Genomic DNA, 14,253 nt, shown 5'->3' on the forward strand with positions numbered 1-14,253 from the left:
GAATTTAGCCAATATTTAATATACTAACGCTAAACTTGGATATTAAGGTATTATGCATGGAAAAAATAAGAAACCTATTTTAATTGCAACCAGTTATGTTCTCTTACCTATATTACCGCTTCAGCTCATTTTTCTTCGTTGTTCTTTTAGGAATTATACTCTCAGTCCTATGATGCTGTTGGTGTGATGTTTGCTTCTATTCCTGGATTTGCTGACTTCTATTCCCAGACCGAGATGAATAACCAAGGAGTAGAATGTCTACGCTTGCTGAATGAAATCATTGCAGACTTTGATGAGGTAATACCAACTCCTAAAGAAAATCTGATAGTGCTTAAATGATGATTCCCAAATACCAGATATGTCATCCTAAATTATCAAATTTAGTAACTATTCTGCTTCCGATAATTGTCTGGGGTTTTATACTCCAACTACAATTGTCTATTTTGCTCTTTTGCACTTAGTCTTCTCAAACTTCGGTCTGAATGACCTAGTGAGACAGAGACTGAAATCAATAGTTACTTGAGCATAAACATGCATAAATAAAAGCCCAGTCAGCTCTGGTGTATCTAGAAGAACATGTCTTTATTCTGTAGAAGAAAGAAGGATTAAGGTATTTGCAACAGCTCTGGGAAGTAGTGGTCTACATCCGAACAGATAAAGATGTTGTTTTGAAAACATGGGTTTAATGGACTCAATGAATGCTAATGGAAAATTATTCCATCCTGAGCAGCAAGCACCTGAGGCCTTTCACAAGTTCTGAAGAATCTATTTTCAATTTGTTCCTCTGTGTTATCTTAATTTCACAAGAGGAAAACAAAGGTGCAAAGGGGTAGTTGACTTTCCTGCATTTTTTTGAGAACAAAGGTACCTGCTGCCCATGCCAGAAGCTAGAACCTAAATATGAACCCAGCTCGGGGTCTTAACTGCACCTTCACCCTTCCTCATCCTGGCCATCTGCATGGAGAATGTTCACAGAGTGCTATGTGTGTTCATAAATACTGGACTAGATTTAAGATTACCAAATTCTGAGAGACAGTGAAATTGAGAATTCATCCATATAATTGGTCAGATAGTAAAATTACTGGTGGGAAACAGAAGGATTCACAGGGGATGCACCCCTGTGCATTTTAGTAGAAAACAAAACTACTTTCCTATGAAAAGAGCTCTGTCTCTTAAACTCCTGCACTGCTTTCCCGATAGGTATAAATACCTGCTTCTTATCTCTGAGATCTTGCACAGCTGTCAGCACGCTTCTTGATTAATAGTTCTGTTTTTCTTTCCAGATCTGATTAAAATTATTATGGCTCAAGCTTAATGTAAAGTCTATTGCTATGAATTAATTTCAGATATTTTGTCATGCACGTTCATATAATCTTCACAACAAAAATTCCATTGCTACTGTGGCTATTACAGAAGACAAGGTTTTCATCAAGAGTCCTAACACAATATTACATTCAGGCCCCTAACACCTGCTCTATAATTAATAAAAGACCTAATTAGGGACTGTATTTTGTCCCAGACATGTTTAGTTGAAAAATAGATATGTTATTTGTATGGGTAGTAAATGAAATACGTGATCCCCTGCTGAATGCTAACCTACTTCCAGCATGGTTGTGCCATTAGTTTGTTCTGGTTTAGTAATCTGAAAAGTGATATGCCAGGCTGAGTAACTGAAGGGAGTAACCCTACCCACGAAAAAGGAACCAGAAGTCACTTCAGGTACAATGTTTCAGGGCCCATAATGTTTCCATGTAACTATTGACTGACATTACATGATGTCACTATTCCTGGTTCTCCATGATGTGCTTTGACAAGACAGCCTGCTGTTTCAGTACAGCCCTGGAAGCAAAATGTACATGTGCAGCTTGAGAGCAGAGCAGATCTGTTAGCCATGGGAAAACTTTGCTCCTCAGCATCACATGAATACCTCTGTAGAGATATCTTAATATAGAAGTCTTAGCACAGGAGTGTAAGACATTGGTACCTGGTGCCATTTGAGAAATCCTAGGTGATTTGAGATGCCCACATGGTCCCGTACTGCACCGTCAGAAAACTCCTGTTGTTCTGGAGCGAGCCACTGGAGGTTCTTCAGGAAAGCACGCTCTAGATGACTCTAGACGTCTGTGTTTAGCCAACTGAACTGAGTTCCTATTCTCAATCAGATTCTACACTGAGTCCCCTCTTTTCTTTACATAAAGAATAGTAGTAGCAATGCTCTGTCCATCAGGCCAGGAAGATGCTTCTGAATGAAAGCAGTGGTACAAACACAAATTGACCTGGTTTGGAAAATTTGATAGGTGCACCAGAAGGAAATCCAACTTCTTTCTTCTTCTTAGAGGAGTTTCCATGTTACTGCAAAACAGAAAGCTTACGATCAAGATCTGTTATTTTGTTTACCAGGTAATGGATCTATGTAAGAAAGACAAAGCCAATCAAACAAAAAATCATGAGCAGTGGAACAGAACCTGCCACCAGCAACTGCATGGCGTAGGAGCCCACAGAGGAGTCAGACTGGACCTTCCTTAGGGAGCTTGGGGAACCTGGTCCAAAAGTCAGTCTTAGGGAGTAGGTGATTGACTCTTCTCAAAGCACAGCCTTTACTCAGGGCTGTTTTTTTCCCCTGGTGCTTCATAAATCTGTTGATGTCCAAATTATCCAGGCTTCCTGTCGACTGAGGCAGAATAGGAGGTGTTGGCTTCTGGACTGACAAAAGGGGATTATTTTGCTGTTGTTTTTTTTTTTTTAATTTGACATATAGCATCATTATAGAATACAGTTATATATGATTTCCTATTTTGTACCCAAGCACAGAGGTGCTGACAGGAATTGTTCATACATCAAATAATAAATATGAACATTGCAAGTCTACTTTTATAGTTACCCATTTTTTATATGACTGTAGTCTTAAGACACATAAAGGACTAAATCCCCATTCTTAGAGATGTCACACCAAAAAATAATATTGGAACATTTCTCCTGAAGATTATGAGTCTTGAATGATTTTTTTAAAATGTAATATTCTTTCTAGCCTTCTTAATCTAGCATTTATGTATCTTAGTGATGTTACAGTTGGGATTTGCGCTTTAATAAGAGCTTTCTAGTTCATGGGTTCTTTCCCCCCCCCCCATTTTCTTTATCCTGCAGTGTTTTACACAGTGGTTATGACAAACAGATTTTAATATATTACTTTGCCACAAATAGAGTTTTTGGCAGAATTCAGGATCCTGCTTTCGGACTTCACTGATTACTTTGCAATTGTGTGTCATGCCCTAGAACATTCTCTTTTGTACTATTTTGTACATGTTTCATGGCATGTATATCCCAGGGTCTGACCTCCATATAACCTTGGCTGTACATGAATTGCGGCATCAAGCCATTAGTTGCTTTTCAGATACCAACCACATTCTGGTGTTTGAAAATGTTCCCTGGATGATCTTGGTAAATTAGCAAGCCTATTTAAAATGCCACAACAAATAGCAGCTGATTTAAGCTTGAGTTGGATATCTTTCTCCAATATCAAAATCTATCAGGCTGTGACACTGTGAAAAAAAAGTAATTGGTAAATAAACCATTATTTGAAGAAGGAAAGAAGTGATTTAACAGACAGGATAAAGCAGGAAAAACAGAGATTTGGAAACAATAATGAGCAAGAAAAAAGATAACTTGATGTTATTTCTTCTAAATCGCCTCACAGCCAATAGGTCCTTTCTTTCTTAAAAAGAATCATTTAAGCTATTTATCATACATTTTAAATTACTATGCTGTTTGCTGTTGCTTCCAGCAACCATCTGGAAATGAAAATACAGGCTGTTTTTAACCAAGACCATTTTCTCCCCTTGCCCACACACCTGGTGCTCTCAGACTGCTCACAAAAGCAGAGCTACAAGAAATTATCTTTTCCTTTAAGAGAGCAGTTGGAAGAGCTGCCCTTGCAGGAAGAAAACATAGATAATCGGCTTTTCTGGCAGTTAGAAGAAAAATGAGAAGCAGGTCAAGTTTTTGGACTTTCCTGACTTGGAAGGGAGCCATTAACCATATGGCTTTGTATTCCCTGCGCGCAATGCTGTGCAGCCTCCCATTAGAGACAGATGGTGTGATATCTGTACACGAACAGCAAAGCTTCCAAGACCCCGGCACTCCGGCTGACGTACGCTGTGGTTAGTTCAATGGCAGGGGATATTTTATGTTATGCCTTTGGTATGTTTCTCCCTTTGAATGAAATAATCCCTTTAGTTTTTAATTGACAGGAAATTCAAACCCACAAGATGGAAGAAGAATGCACAACAGTGTACAAAAAGAGGGGGAAATGCTTCATTAAATTTTTTGCCTGACCACAGCAAGATTTTTTTTCATTTAAATCCCAACTAAGCTGAGCTTTTAGAACCAAAAGTTTGAAATCTCTTTTCTCTGTGAACTGTTTTTGGGTTTTTTTCTTCCAGGAGTGCCTAACCATATTGATACCTAAATGTATTAGATGATGCCATACTGCTTATCATGAAGTTTCTCAGGGTATTTTGGGGTAACATTAGCAATAAACTTTTCAAAATCCTGCGATGAGGTGATACAAGCCCATATCCCACATGAAGCTCTGCTGTCATTCATAGAGTTCACAGCATGAACTCTGCTTAGGTATCTCAAGGAATGTAAGGCTCTGGCTCTTATTTCATGGGAAGTCCTAAGATAAACTGTGTATATGGACTTTGAACAGGGACCAAACTGTCACTCCCACTCCACTCAGTGCTTTAGTCACAGACTGAACTTATTCTTCCTCTTGCCGATTGTCAATCTGACAAGTTCTTTATGCCTACTTAGCACCTATAGCTATCCCAAATAGATACAGGTGTTTACCACTTCCCGTTGGCTCCCTGAATTTTTAATAGAAGGGGAAAACACATAAAAGAAGTCCAGACCAAATGACCCATTGGACATATAGCAGCGTTAGGTCTGACAGTAAGTAAAGGGAAGCGTGGGATACAGGAGGACTTAATCTGTCATAAAAGTTCTTTGGAGGCATCTACCTCCATCCATTGACTGTGTAAGATGGCTAAAACGGTTGTTTTAAGTGGACTGAATTCCCTTTAACACTGGTCTCATCACCTGAGTTGTTGCTGTAGCAGCACTTATTTTGCAACTTTAGTTGAACACTTGTAAATAATCAAATCTTCTTATATTCACACATCATACACAGAGAGTTTGTCTTCACTAATTTTCAGAAATTATACCCCAGGAAATGCAGGACTCATCTGCATTTAAGTTAGGCTGGAATATGCATGTCTTCTATTATCCATTCTGTGATTTACCAACAGCTTTACAGAGTGCAACAGAATTTAGCTTGAATGCACTCTGTGAGTAGATGATGTTGCAAAGAGCCCCAGCTCGGTGTGCCCCAGAACTCTGAATGAACTGTGCACTGTGACAAGCTGCAAGATAACATGAGTGTAATGATTCATTTTGGTATCTGTAGAAGCATTATGCATTAAGAATTACAGAAGTAACAGTGGGTTTTTACATATGTATTAGTTACTAGGTGAAGAGAGATTTCAAGATATTGAAAAAATTAAAACGATTGGCAGCACATACATGGCTGTGTCAGGATTATCGCCTGAAAAACAGGTAAGAATAGTTTCCCTTAAGAATCAAAGCTTTTGTTGTCTCAAATCGTTCATATTAGAGATTATTAGTGTTATCTTTATGATGTTCATTGAGCTGTGTTTTCTAAAAGAAAATAGACATTTGGGGCTTCTGGCAGACAACAGTTGTGCTTCTTGATGAATTGAAATGCCATCTTGTGCTCAGAACAAGAACCATATGGATTCTTTCCTCAAATTTAGGTTTATAGGAGAAAAAAAACATCTCCTTTCAATCACACTGATGTGAATCTAGAGCAGGTCTATCTATGCCTTCGGACATACTCTAAAGTTACCGCTGTAACTCAGACAGGAATCTGGCTGACATCCTCCAATAATCTATGAAGAGACAGGATCTAACAACTGACAGCATACTTATGGAAGTGTAAGGTTGCATTTATACATTTTTGTGATGATGTAGCTGTATATCTACAGACAGTGCAATAAACTATACATCAAAAAGAAAGCAGACCCATCAGTTCAACTGAAGAACATCACAAAGCCAGAAGCCTGCATGCTGCCCTCGCTTGCAGAGGTGCAAACCAACCTGAGGGAAAAATCAGCCACAGAGGAAACACTCACAGTCACAGCCATAAACCTCAGATAAGTCAGATGAGAGAAATCCATTCATAACTACACCAAAGAATATGCCTGGAAATGGGGTCTCCACAGGAATAAGATAAGGCTCTAAAATACATCCAGCGATAAGTCAGCTGTTGCTGAAATCTGTCTTTCTTGGCAACTGGTACCTCTCCCCAAGGAAGAGCACCACAAAAAAGGGTGTGCTGGCCCAGATCAGTCACAGAGTGGGAATCAAATCTGCCCACGTTGATTGAAACTGCCAGAAAAGCAGAAGCCATATTAGAGTGAGCTTTATAAACTAGAAAAATTCCATTGATTCTTTACAATCAGAGAATCATAGAATCATTTAGGTTGGAAAAGACCTTTATGATCATCAAGTCCAACCCTTAACCTAGGACTTCCAAGTCCTTCACTAAACCATGTCCCTAAGCACTGCATCTATATGTTTTTTAAACTCCTCCAGAGATGGTGATTCTACCACTTCCCTGAGCAGCCTGTTCCAATGCTTTGCCACCCTCTCAGTGAAGAATTTTTTCCTAATGTCCAAACTGAACCTCCCCTGGCACAACATGGGGCCATTTCTTCTTGTCCTGTCACTTGTTACTTGGGAGAAGAGACCAACCCCCACCTGCCTACAACCCCCTTTCAGGTAGCTGTAGAGAGCAATAAGATCCCCAGGAGTCTTCCCTTCTCCAGGTTGAACACCCCCAGTTCCCTCAGCTGCTCCTCATCAGACTTGTGCTCCAGACCCTTCACCAGCTCCGTTGCCCTTCTCTGGACACACTCCAGCACCTCAATGTCCCTCTTGTAATGAGGCACCCAAAACTGAACACAGTATTCAGGGTGTGCCCTCACCAGTGCCCAGTACAGGGGGACAATCACTCTGCCCTAGTCCTGCTGGCCACACTGCTTCACATACAGGCCAGGATGCTGTTGACCTTCTTGGCCACCTGGCCACACAGCTGGCTCATGTTCAGCCAGCCATCAACCAGCACCCCCAGGTCTTTTTCTGCCAGGCAGCTTCCCAGCCGCTCTGCCCCAGCCTGTGGCGCTGTGTGGGGTTGGTGTGACCCAAGTGCAGGACCCAGCACTTCTTGTTGAACCTCACACAATTGGCCTTGGTCCACCAGGCCAGCCTGTCCAGATCCCTCTGCAGAGCCTTCCTGCCCTCCAGCAGATCAACAGTCCACCCTACAATTTGGTGTCATCTGCAAACTTACTGAAGGTGCACTCAATCCCCTTTTCCAGGTTGTTGATAAAGGTATTAAACAGGACCGGCCCCAATACTGAGCCCTGGGGAACACTGCTTGTGACCATTCATCATCATTCTGGGCTTGGCTGTCCAACCAGCTTTGAACCCAGTGTAGAGTGAACCCATCCAAGCCATGAGCAGCCCGTTTCTCCAGGAGAATGCTGGGGGGGACGGTGTCAAAGGCTTTACTAAGGTCCAGGAAGAACATATCTACAGCCTTTCCCTCATCCACTAGGCAGGTCACCTTGTCATAGAAGATCAAGTTAGACAAGTGGGACCTGCCTTTCACAAACCCATGCTGACCGGGTCTGATCCCCTGCACATGCCGCATGATGGTGTTCAGGCTGACCTGCTCCATAAACCTTCCCCAGCACCAAGGTTAGGCTGACAGACCTGTAGTTCCTCGGATCCTCCTTTCTGACCTTCTTGCAAATGGGTGTTACGCTGGTTAACCTTCAGTCTTCTGAGACCTCCCCAGTTAGCCAGGACTGTTGATAAATGATGGAAATCAGCTTGGCAAGCTCCTCTGCCAGCTCCCTCTACCCTCAGGGTAATCCCTCCTGGCCCCATAAACCTGTGCCTGTCTAAGCAGAGCAGCAGGTCACTAACAGTTTTCTCCTGGACTATGGGGACTTCATTCTGCTCCTCTTCCCAGTCTTCCAGCCCAGGGGGCTGAGTACCCCGAGGGCAACTGGCCTTACTATTAAAGACTGGGGAAAATTCTGCTTTAAGCAGAGGTAATTAGTGAGCTACAGAACAGCTTTTTCTCACCCACTTAACAGGTCCCTGGTTGCTTGGCTTGCCCTGTTGTTCCTGTCATTATTCCATCCCTGAAAGCACTGGAATTAGAGCTTTTCCTGGGTAACAGTTTCGGTAAAGGAGGATTACATCTTTCACTTCTTTCATTCTGCTTCTCACTTACATGGTTGTCTCTGGTTCTCACTAGTTTTTGCCCCTTGCACCTGAGCTATCTCAATCCTCTCTACTTTCTCCGCCTTAGATATATTTCACAGGCCTTATTAATTCTCATGATTGCCTGTCAGATTATTGACAGGAAATTACTTTCTTTGGTACTTCACGCTAATCTTCTCTGTATCCAGGTATACGAGTGTTGTAATATAAAAGGGAAGCATTACCATTCATAATACCCTACCTTTTTTGGATCTAGTATGTGGAGACTGTTCTGATAAATTCCGAACTCAGATACAAGGCACTTGGCAGGGATGGGTGGGAGATGGGCAAATGCAAAACCTTTCTAACATATTGTTGATAATTTACCCCTCAGCAATGTGAAGACAAATGGGGGCATTTGTGCGCTCTGGCCGACTTCTCCATAGCTTTGAATGAAAGCATACAGGAGATCAACAAGCATTCATTTAACAACTTTGAACTCCGTATTGGTAAGCATAGTTTGAACATGAGAATTGAAATGTAATTTTGTCTGCAAGGATATGACTCTATAAGTGCACGCCAGGACCATTGCAAGGATATGTACAATTTAAGAAACTCCAAATACTTTATCTTCTGTTTTCAAATTCACTTCATCCTAGGCAAAGTTAGAAATAAGAAATACTCCATTTGCAGAATATCGGCCCTGATATGGGGACTGCAGGAGGTCTACATTTTAGTGAATTGTGAATGGGTAACATAATTAAGCTACTGTCTAGCAAGCCTGTCCAAGAGCCCATAGGTATAACACACAAAGTGAACTGGACACCCCAGACCTAACCCCAGGCTTGATACTGGCTTGCACTCTCTCCAGTTAATCTTCTTGTCTTAAGATTCATCTTCAGTAAATGGTAGTAGTGTCTTACGCTAAAGCCTGTGTGTAGTACTTCGGTTTTGCACAAAAATTGAATTCCAGTCCTGACCTGATCAGTGAATTGCTGTGATGGGGAACCTGTTACCCAGATGGGATATCCTGAACAGCTAGTGGCGTGGGACCTGAAAAGTTGGCCTTGAATATATGGCATGTAGCAGGAGTAAATCTGATGGCTTCTCATGTTGACTGGATCACTGACCAAAATCAAAAACCACCTGGAAGAAATATGTTCTTTACAGACAACTCTGCCATAAAAAAAAGTGGAAGAATATTATCAGTCACAACATGGAGGGTCACAGCACCTCTCCCTGTGATCTGCACCTCCTAACAGTTTTGAACAGCAAACTCCCAGTTCCCAAGATTTCTCAGAGAACATATATGCATTCTTCTTAAGTATGAATCACTTGCAAAAATTTCATAGAGCATAAATGCAACAGTATTTGGAAATAATCTCTATCACCAATTAAAAAAATACATTCTTTAAAAAAAAATATCTAAAAACCTAAGATCCTTTTTCCAGAGATGTACCTTTTTCTGTCACTAAACGTATTCTTCAATTGCTGCAGCACAAAAAAATAGTCTCTTCTATATTATTGCTTTTCTTGAATTTATGCAACAATCTTACAAGATACAGTTGTTCAATAACTTCATAAAGTACTTCAATATTTTCATATCATGGAACATAAAGATATAATTTCTTGACTGTGTAGTCCTAACAAGGTTACTTTCAGCAAACGTAGACCCGGAAAGATCCTTCTAGAGGGATTTTTCCTACTACATAAGAATCACTTTGCAGGAACTTTGGCAATAGTGTGCAGAATACAGATGATAGGCAAGTACTGTTGTTCCAATGAGACAGACATCCTGTAAAATAACTCTGTGGATATCACTTTTCATGTTTTCTAGCTTTTCTGGCTTTTTTTCCTTACTTTCCTTTTGTATACACCTCTTCCTTAAGGTTAGAGATAAATGTATCTGAACCAGGCTTTATGTGGTTTTTAAGTGCAGATAAGATTTTTTAGGCATTCTTGTCTAACGGGCTCTCAATTTATTATTATTTTTTTTAATAGGGATTAGCCATGGCTCTGTGGTGGCGGGAGTTATCGGTGCTAAGAAACCCCAATACGATATCTGGGGCAAAACAGTTAATTTAGCAAGTCGAATGGACAGCACAGGTGTTAGTGACAGAATACAAGTGCCTGAAGAAACGTATCTGATCCTGAAGGACCGGGGATTTGCCTTCGACTACCGAGGAGAGATTTATGTCAAAGGTATCAGTGAACAGGAAGGAAAAATCAAAACATATTTTCTTCTAGGAAGAGTTCAACCAAATCCTTTAATCTTACAACCAAGAAAACTGACTGGACAGTATTCATTAGCAGCTGTTGTATTAGGACTTGTACAATCTCTTAACAGGCAAAAACAGAAGCAAATCCTTAATGAGAACAATAACTCTGGAATCATTAAAGGACATTACAACCGGAGGACTTTGCTAACTCCCGGTGGATCTGAGGCAGCAGCCCAGGCAGAGGGGGCTGACAAAACTGAATTGCCATAATCAGCATTTTGTTTGTGTTCTTTTTTTTTGTATTTCTTTTATATATAAAAATAAATATACAAATAAAAAGGGTTTAATTTTTTTTAGAAGAAGCGTGATTATTTTCTGGTGTGATGTTTTGATAGGATTCAGTTTTCTACATTTTAACAAAATGATGCCAGCGTCTATCCTCCCAGCTGTGACTAACCTCTGAATGTCCAGCCATAGTAGCTGTAGGTCACCACTCTGCTGTGGCAGCTACCCACAGAAAGGGGCAACAATAAATCTCTGAATGGAGGGGTTTAGAAAATAAATTGTAGGGAGGTGATGATGGGGAAAGGAGGGAATACTGTCCACACTTTTTGAGTGAAAGCAAAGGCATAAGGAGATTGAGTAGGTCCTTCTTACCTTTAGTTGCCTTCAAGTAGAGTTATATGTATCTAACCTAGTTGCCTGGTCTCTGTAACAGCCAGGGAAAAGCTAGTCAATGCAGGCAAAAGATTTTAAGCTGTGCTATGCACTCAGGTGTGAGGATCTGGGAGATAGAGGAGATGGATCTTGCCCTAAACCCACTGATTCCATTGAGTCCACTGGCTGTGGGCTTTTAAAATAGCCCAAGGTGTCCTTCTCACAAGTGAATGACTGCACTGTAGACAGATAAATTGCATGTCCGTATCCATCTGACCTCTTGCACCCAAGCCAGGAGGTCAAGGCTCTCCTGTAGGCACTACGTCATAACTGTCAGTCCCATTTGGACGGCTCAAATGCACTACGGTACCTTGACTGGCATAAGACACTTACAAATGGATGACAATTACACCTTGAATTATGTGTCTGCAGCCTACAGTTGAGTCTATTGTCCAGTCAAGGAACTAATCAAATTCTCTGAAGTCACTTTCCAGAGCTTAGCTCTTCAGCCTGTCACCAGTCTGAGTTCTCACCAAAACAAGGGTTGTCTGAGGATGTAAAAAGAGTATGTGCTGAAGTACAGTAGGAGATACAGCTCATTGCTAAACTCCTGCTCATTTGCCTCAAGAGGAGAGGCCAAGACTGGAGATACCCTGAATTATTTGTGTCCCAGCACAGAGACAGTCCTGCTGGGATGCTGCAATGGCACACCTAGGTGCTACAAGCCCTGCAACAAAAGGAGGATGACTTTGGGGGGGGATGGCTAATCAATTTGGCCTTGGAAACAGTAAATATTTAGCATAGGTTCCTGTATGCATTGGTGCCATGATTTATATTGAGCTGTGAAGTGCACAAATGAACCTCTCATCAAGCCTGTATGCTCAAAGGAGTTGGGTTTGTCTCAGTAAATATTATCTTTAAAGTAAATCACAAATGGAAACAGCAGAACCTGTAATCACACAGCAATCATCAGATGAGACCCACATACAGCCAACACAGTGCAACATATGGATTCTTTATAAATACAGGTCTTGCTTTTTGCAGGCTGTTACCCAGGCCTTAAAGAAAACTGGGAGCATCACCGCTGGATCAGGCACATTTTTAAAAGATGGCCAATATGGCTAGGAAACCTTGATTCCTATATTTTATAAGACACTAATGTTTATTAACAAAGGAGGCCCCAAAACATTAAAGTGGTTAATTGTAGTAAGATAAATATAATGCTTTTCATTGATGAAACAGGTTTGTGAGGCAAAATTTAATCAGCTGAGTGCCATCTTCAGAAATAGAAAATAATAAAAAGGACAAAATAAATTCCACAGAAAACTGTATCACTGAACAATGGATCTGAGCACAGAAAGCAAAGATCAGTCAGAAATGTTACACCTGGTGATGCTGCTGCCAATAACTGAGCACTCATTCCAAACCGATTACTCCTTTGAATCCCCACAAATAACATTTTTTATGCCACATAGGGAAAGCTGAGCTCCTCAGCTCACCCAGACCAGTGCTGATACTGTAGGAGATGAAGACAAGGAAGGGCTAGCAACTGAAGCAGTTAAATTAATTTCACATTTGCAGTGGTATTTGAGTGCACTAAAGAAGGCAAGTTTGGGCTGGTTAAACAGCTCATTAACAGCTGTCCTCTCCTTCAGCTTATGTCTGTGTTGGATGGATTCACCTCTCCTCGTTCTCTAAACATTTAGTTCTTGCTAATATCCCAGCTGAACTGGTTCTCTAATTCTCACCACTGCTGCCAACCTCTCTAATGACAATTAGCAGTGAGTGGAAGCTAGATAACAGGGTTGGAGACTGGAGCTGTGAGCGCAACTTCACTGCTCCTTAGCCTGGGCCTAAATCTCCTGCTTCCTATCATAGATACTGATGGCTTTCTTCGTTATCCCTCTCAAAATTTCCATTAGCATAACTATGTTCCCAAGCAAAATTATCTGCTAAAGAAGCCTGAGTCTGTGTTGACCAGATAAAGAGTCTGCTAAATCAGCTCATTGCCATGAATAACCCTTTAGTGAGGAATTTCACCTGTGACTGCTGCAGGTAAATCCCTGCTTGGATCTATTTGTCTACACTAGATGGTTATTTGTCACCCCAGCAATTACTCTGCTTGTTCCTTTTCCAAGTGTGATGACCTTAAAGGTTCAGCAATGTTATTTCTCATTGTAGCATCTGTTTCCAGTGGAGCAACTGCTATTATTTATGCTCTCAGTCTTCTGGTCTTACTCCATGACTTTATGGCACCATTAGAATATTCAGCTTTCCCTCACAACTCCATCTTCAGAGTTTCTTGTTCATTCAGGATAGAATCGCTCATACAAGAAGAACCTATAAAGCAAAAACACCTGGTTAATATCCTTTGAAACATGCATGCCTGGGTTAATAAAGGGAAATTGCCTTGATATGGTAACTCTTTGACCAAACCAGCCAGCCAATACTGAGAGCTTTCCTAGATTTTGCCCAGTAAGAGGAGAAAGCCTTGGCAGAAACTGACTATGCTCTTTGATATCAACTTGTTTCTTTCTACAGATGTGCACTACAGAAACAAACAGCAGCAGCTGCTTACTCAGAAATTTGTACCTCAATCCCTCCAACAAGTCCCATGCCATAAGCTCTGCTGACTTCAATGGTTTCTAAACAAACAGACTGAAATCCACAGCTTGCTTCTCTGAAAACCAACATGCAACCAACTACATCAAGGGCAGTTTATGTCAGCTTTGAAGTACTCATTCTTAGTCAATATTCCATCTGCTTTAATGATTATCTGGACAATAGTTCTGTACCAGAATCATAGAATGGTCAGGGTTGGAAGGGCCCTCTGGAGATCGTCTAGTCCAACTCTACTGCTAAAGCACGTTCACTTAGAGCATGTTGCACAGAATCACGTCCAGGCAGGTTTTGAGAGGACACCCTACAGCCTCTCTGGGCAGCCTGTGCCAGTGCTCTGTCACCCTCAAGATAAAGAAATTCTTCCTCATATTCAGAAGGAACTTACTGTGTTGCAGTTTGTGCC

The 14,253-nt window shown here is 41.1% G+C and overlaps 1 protein-coding gene across 2 annotated transcripts in view; it reads left to right on the top strand.

Moving 5' to 3' along the window:
- Window positions 1–10,925, top strand: part of ADCY8 (adenylate cyclase 8) — a 131,990-nt gene extending 121,065 nt beyond the window's left edge. For both annotated transcript variants that reach the window (XM_013302353.3, XM_027792417.2), the window contains 4 exons: window positions 151–297; window positions 5,521–5,613; window positions 8,747–8,861; window positions 10,354–10,925. In XM_013302353.3, the coding sequence (XP_013157807.1) occupies window positions 151–297; window positions 5,521–5,613; window positions 8,747–8,861; window positions 10,354–10,841 (843 nt within the window). In that variant the 3' untranslated portion in view covers window positions 10,842–10,925. The remainder of the gene's footprint in view (window positions 1–150; window positions 298–5,520; window positions 5,614–8,746; window positions 8,862–10,353) is intronic.
- Window positions 10,926–14,253: the final 3,328 nt, after the last annotated feature.

Source organism: Falco peregrinus, chromosome 3, assembly GCF_023634155.1.
Source record: "Falco peregrinus isolate bFalPer1 chromosome 3, bFalPer1.pri, whole genome shotgun sequence".
Lineage (NCBI taxonomy): Eukaryota > Metazoa > Chordata > Aves > Falconiformes > Falconidae > Falco > Falco peregrinus.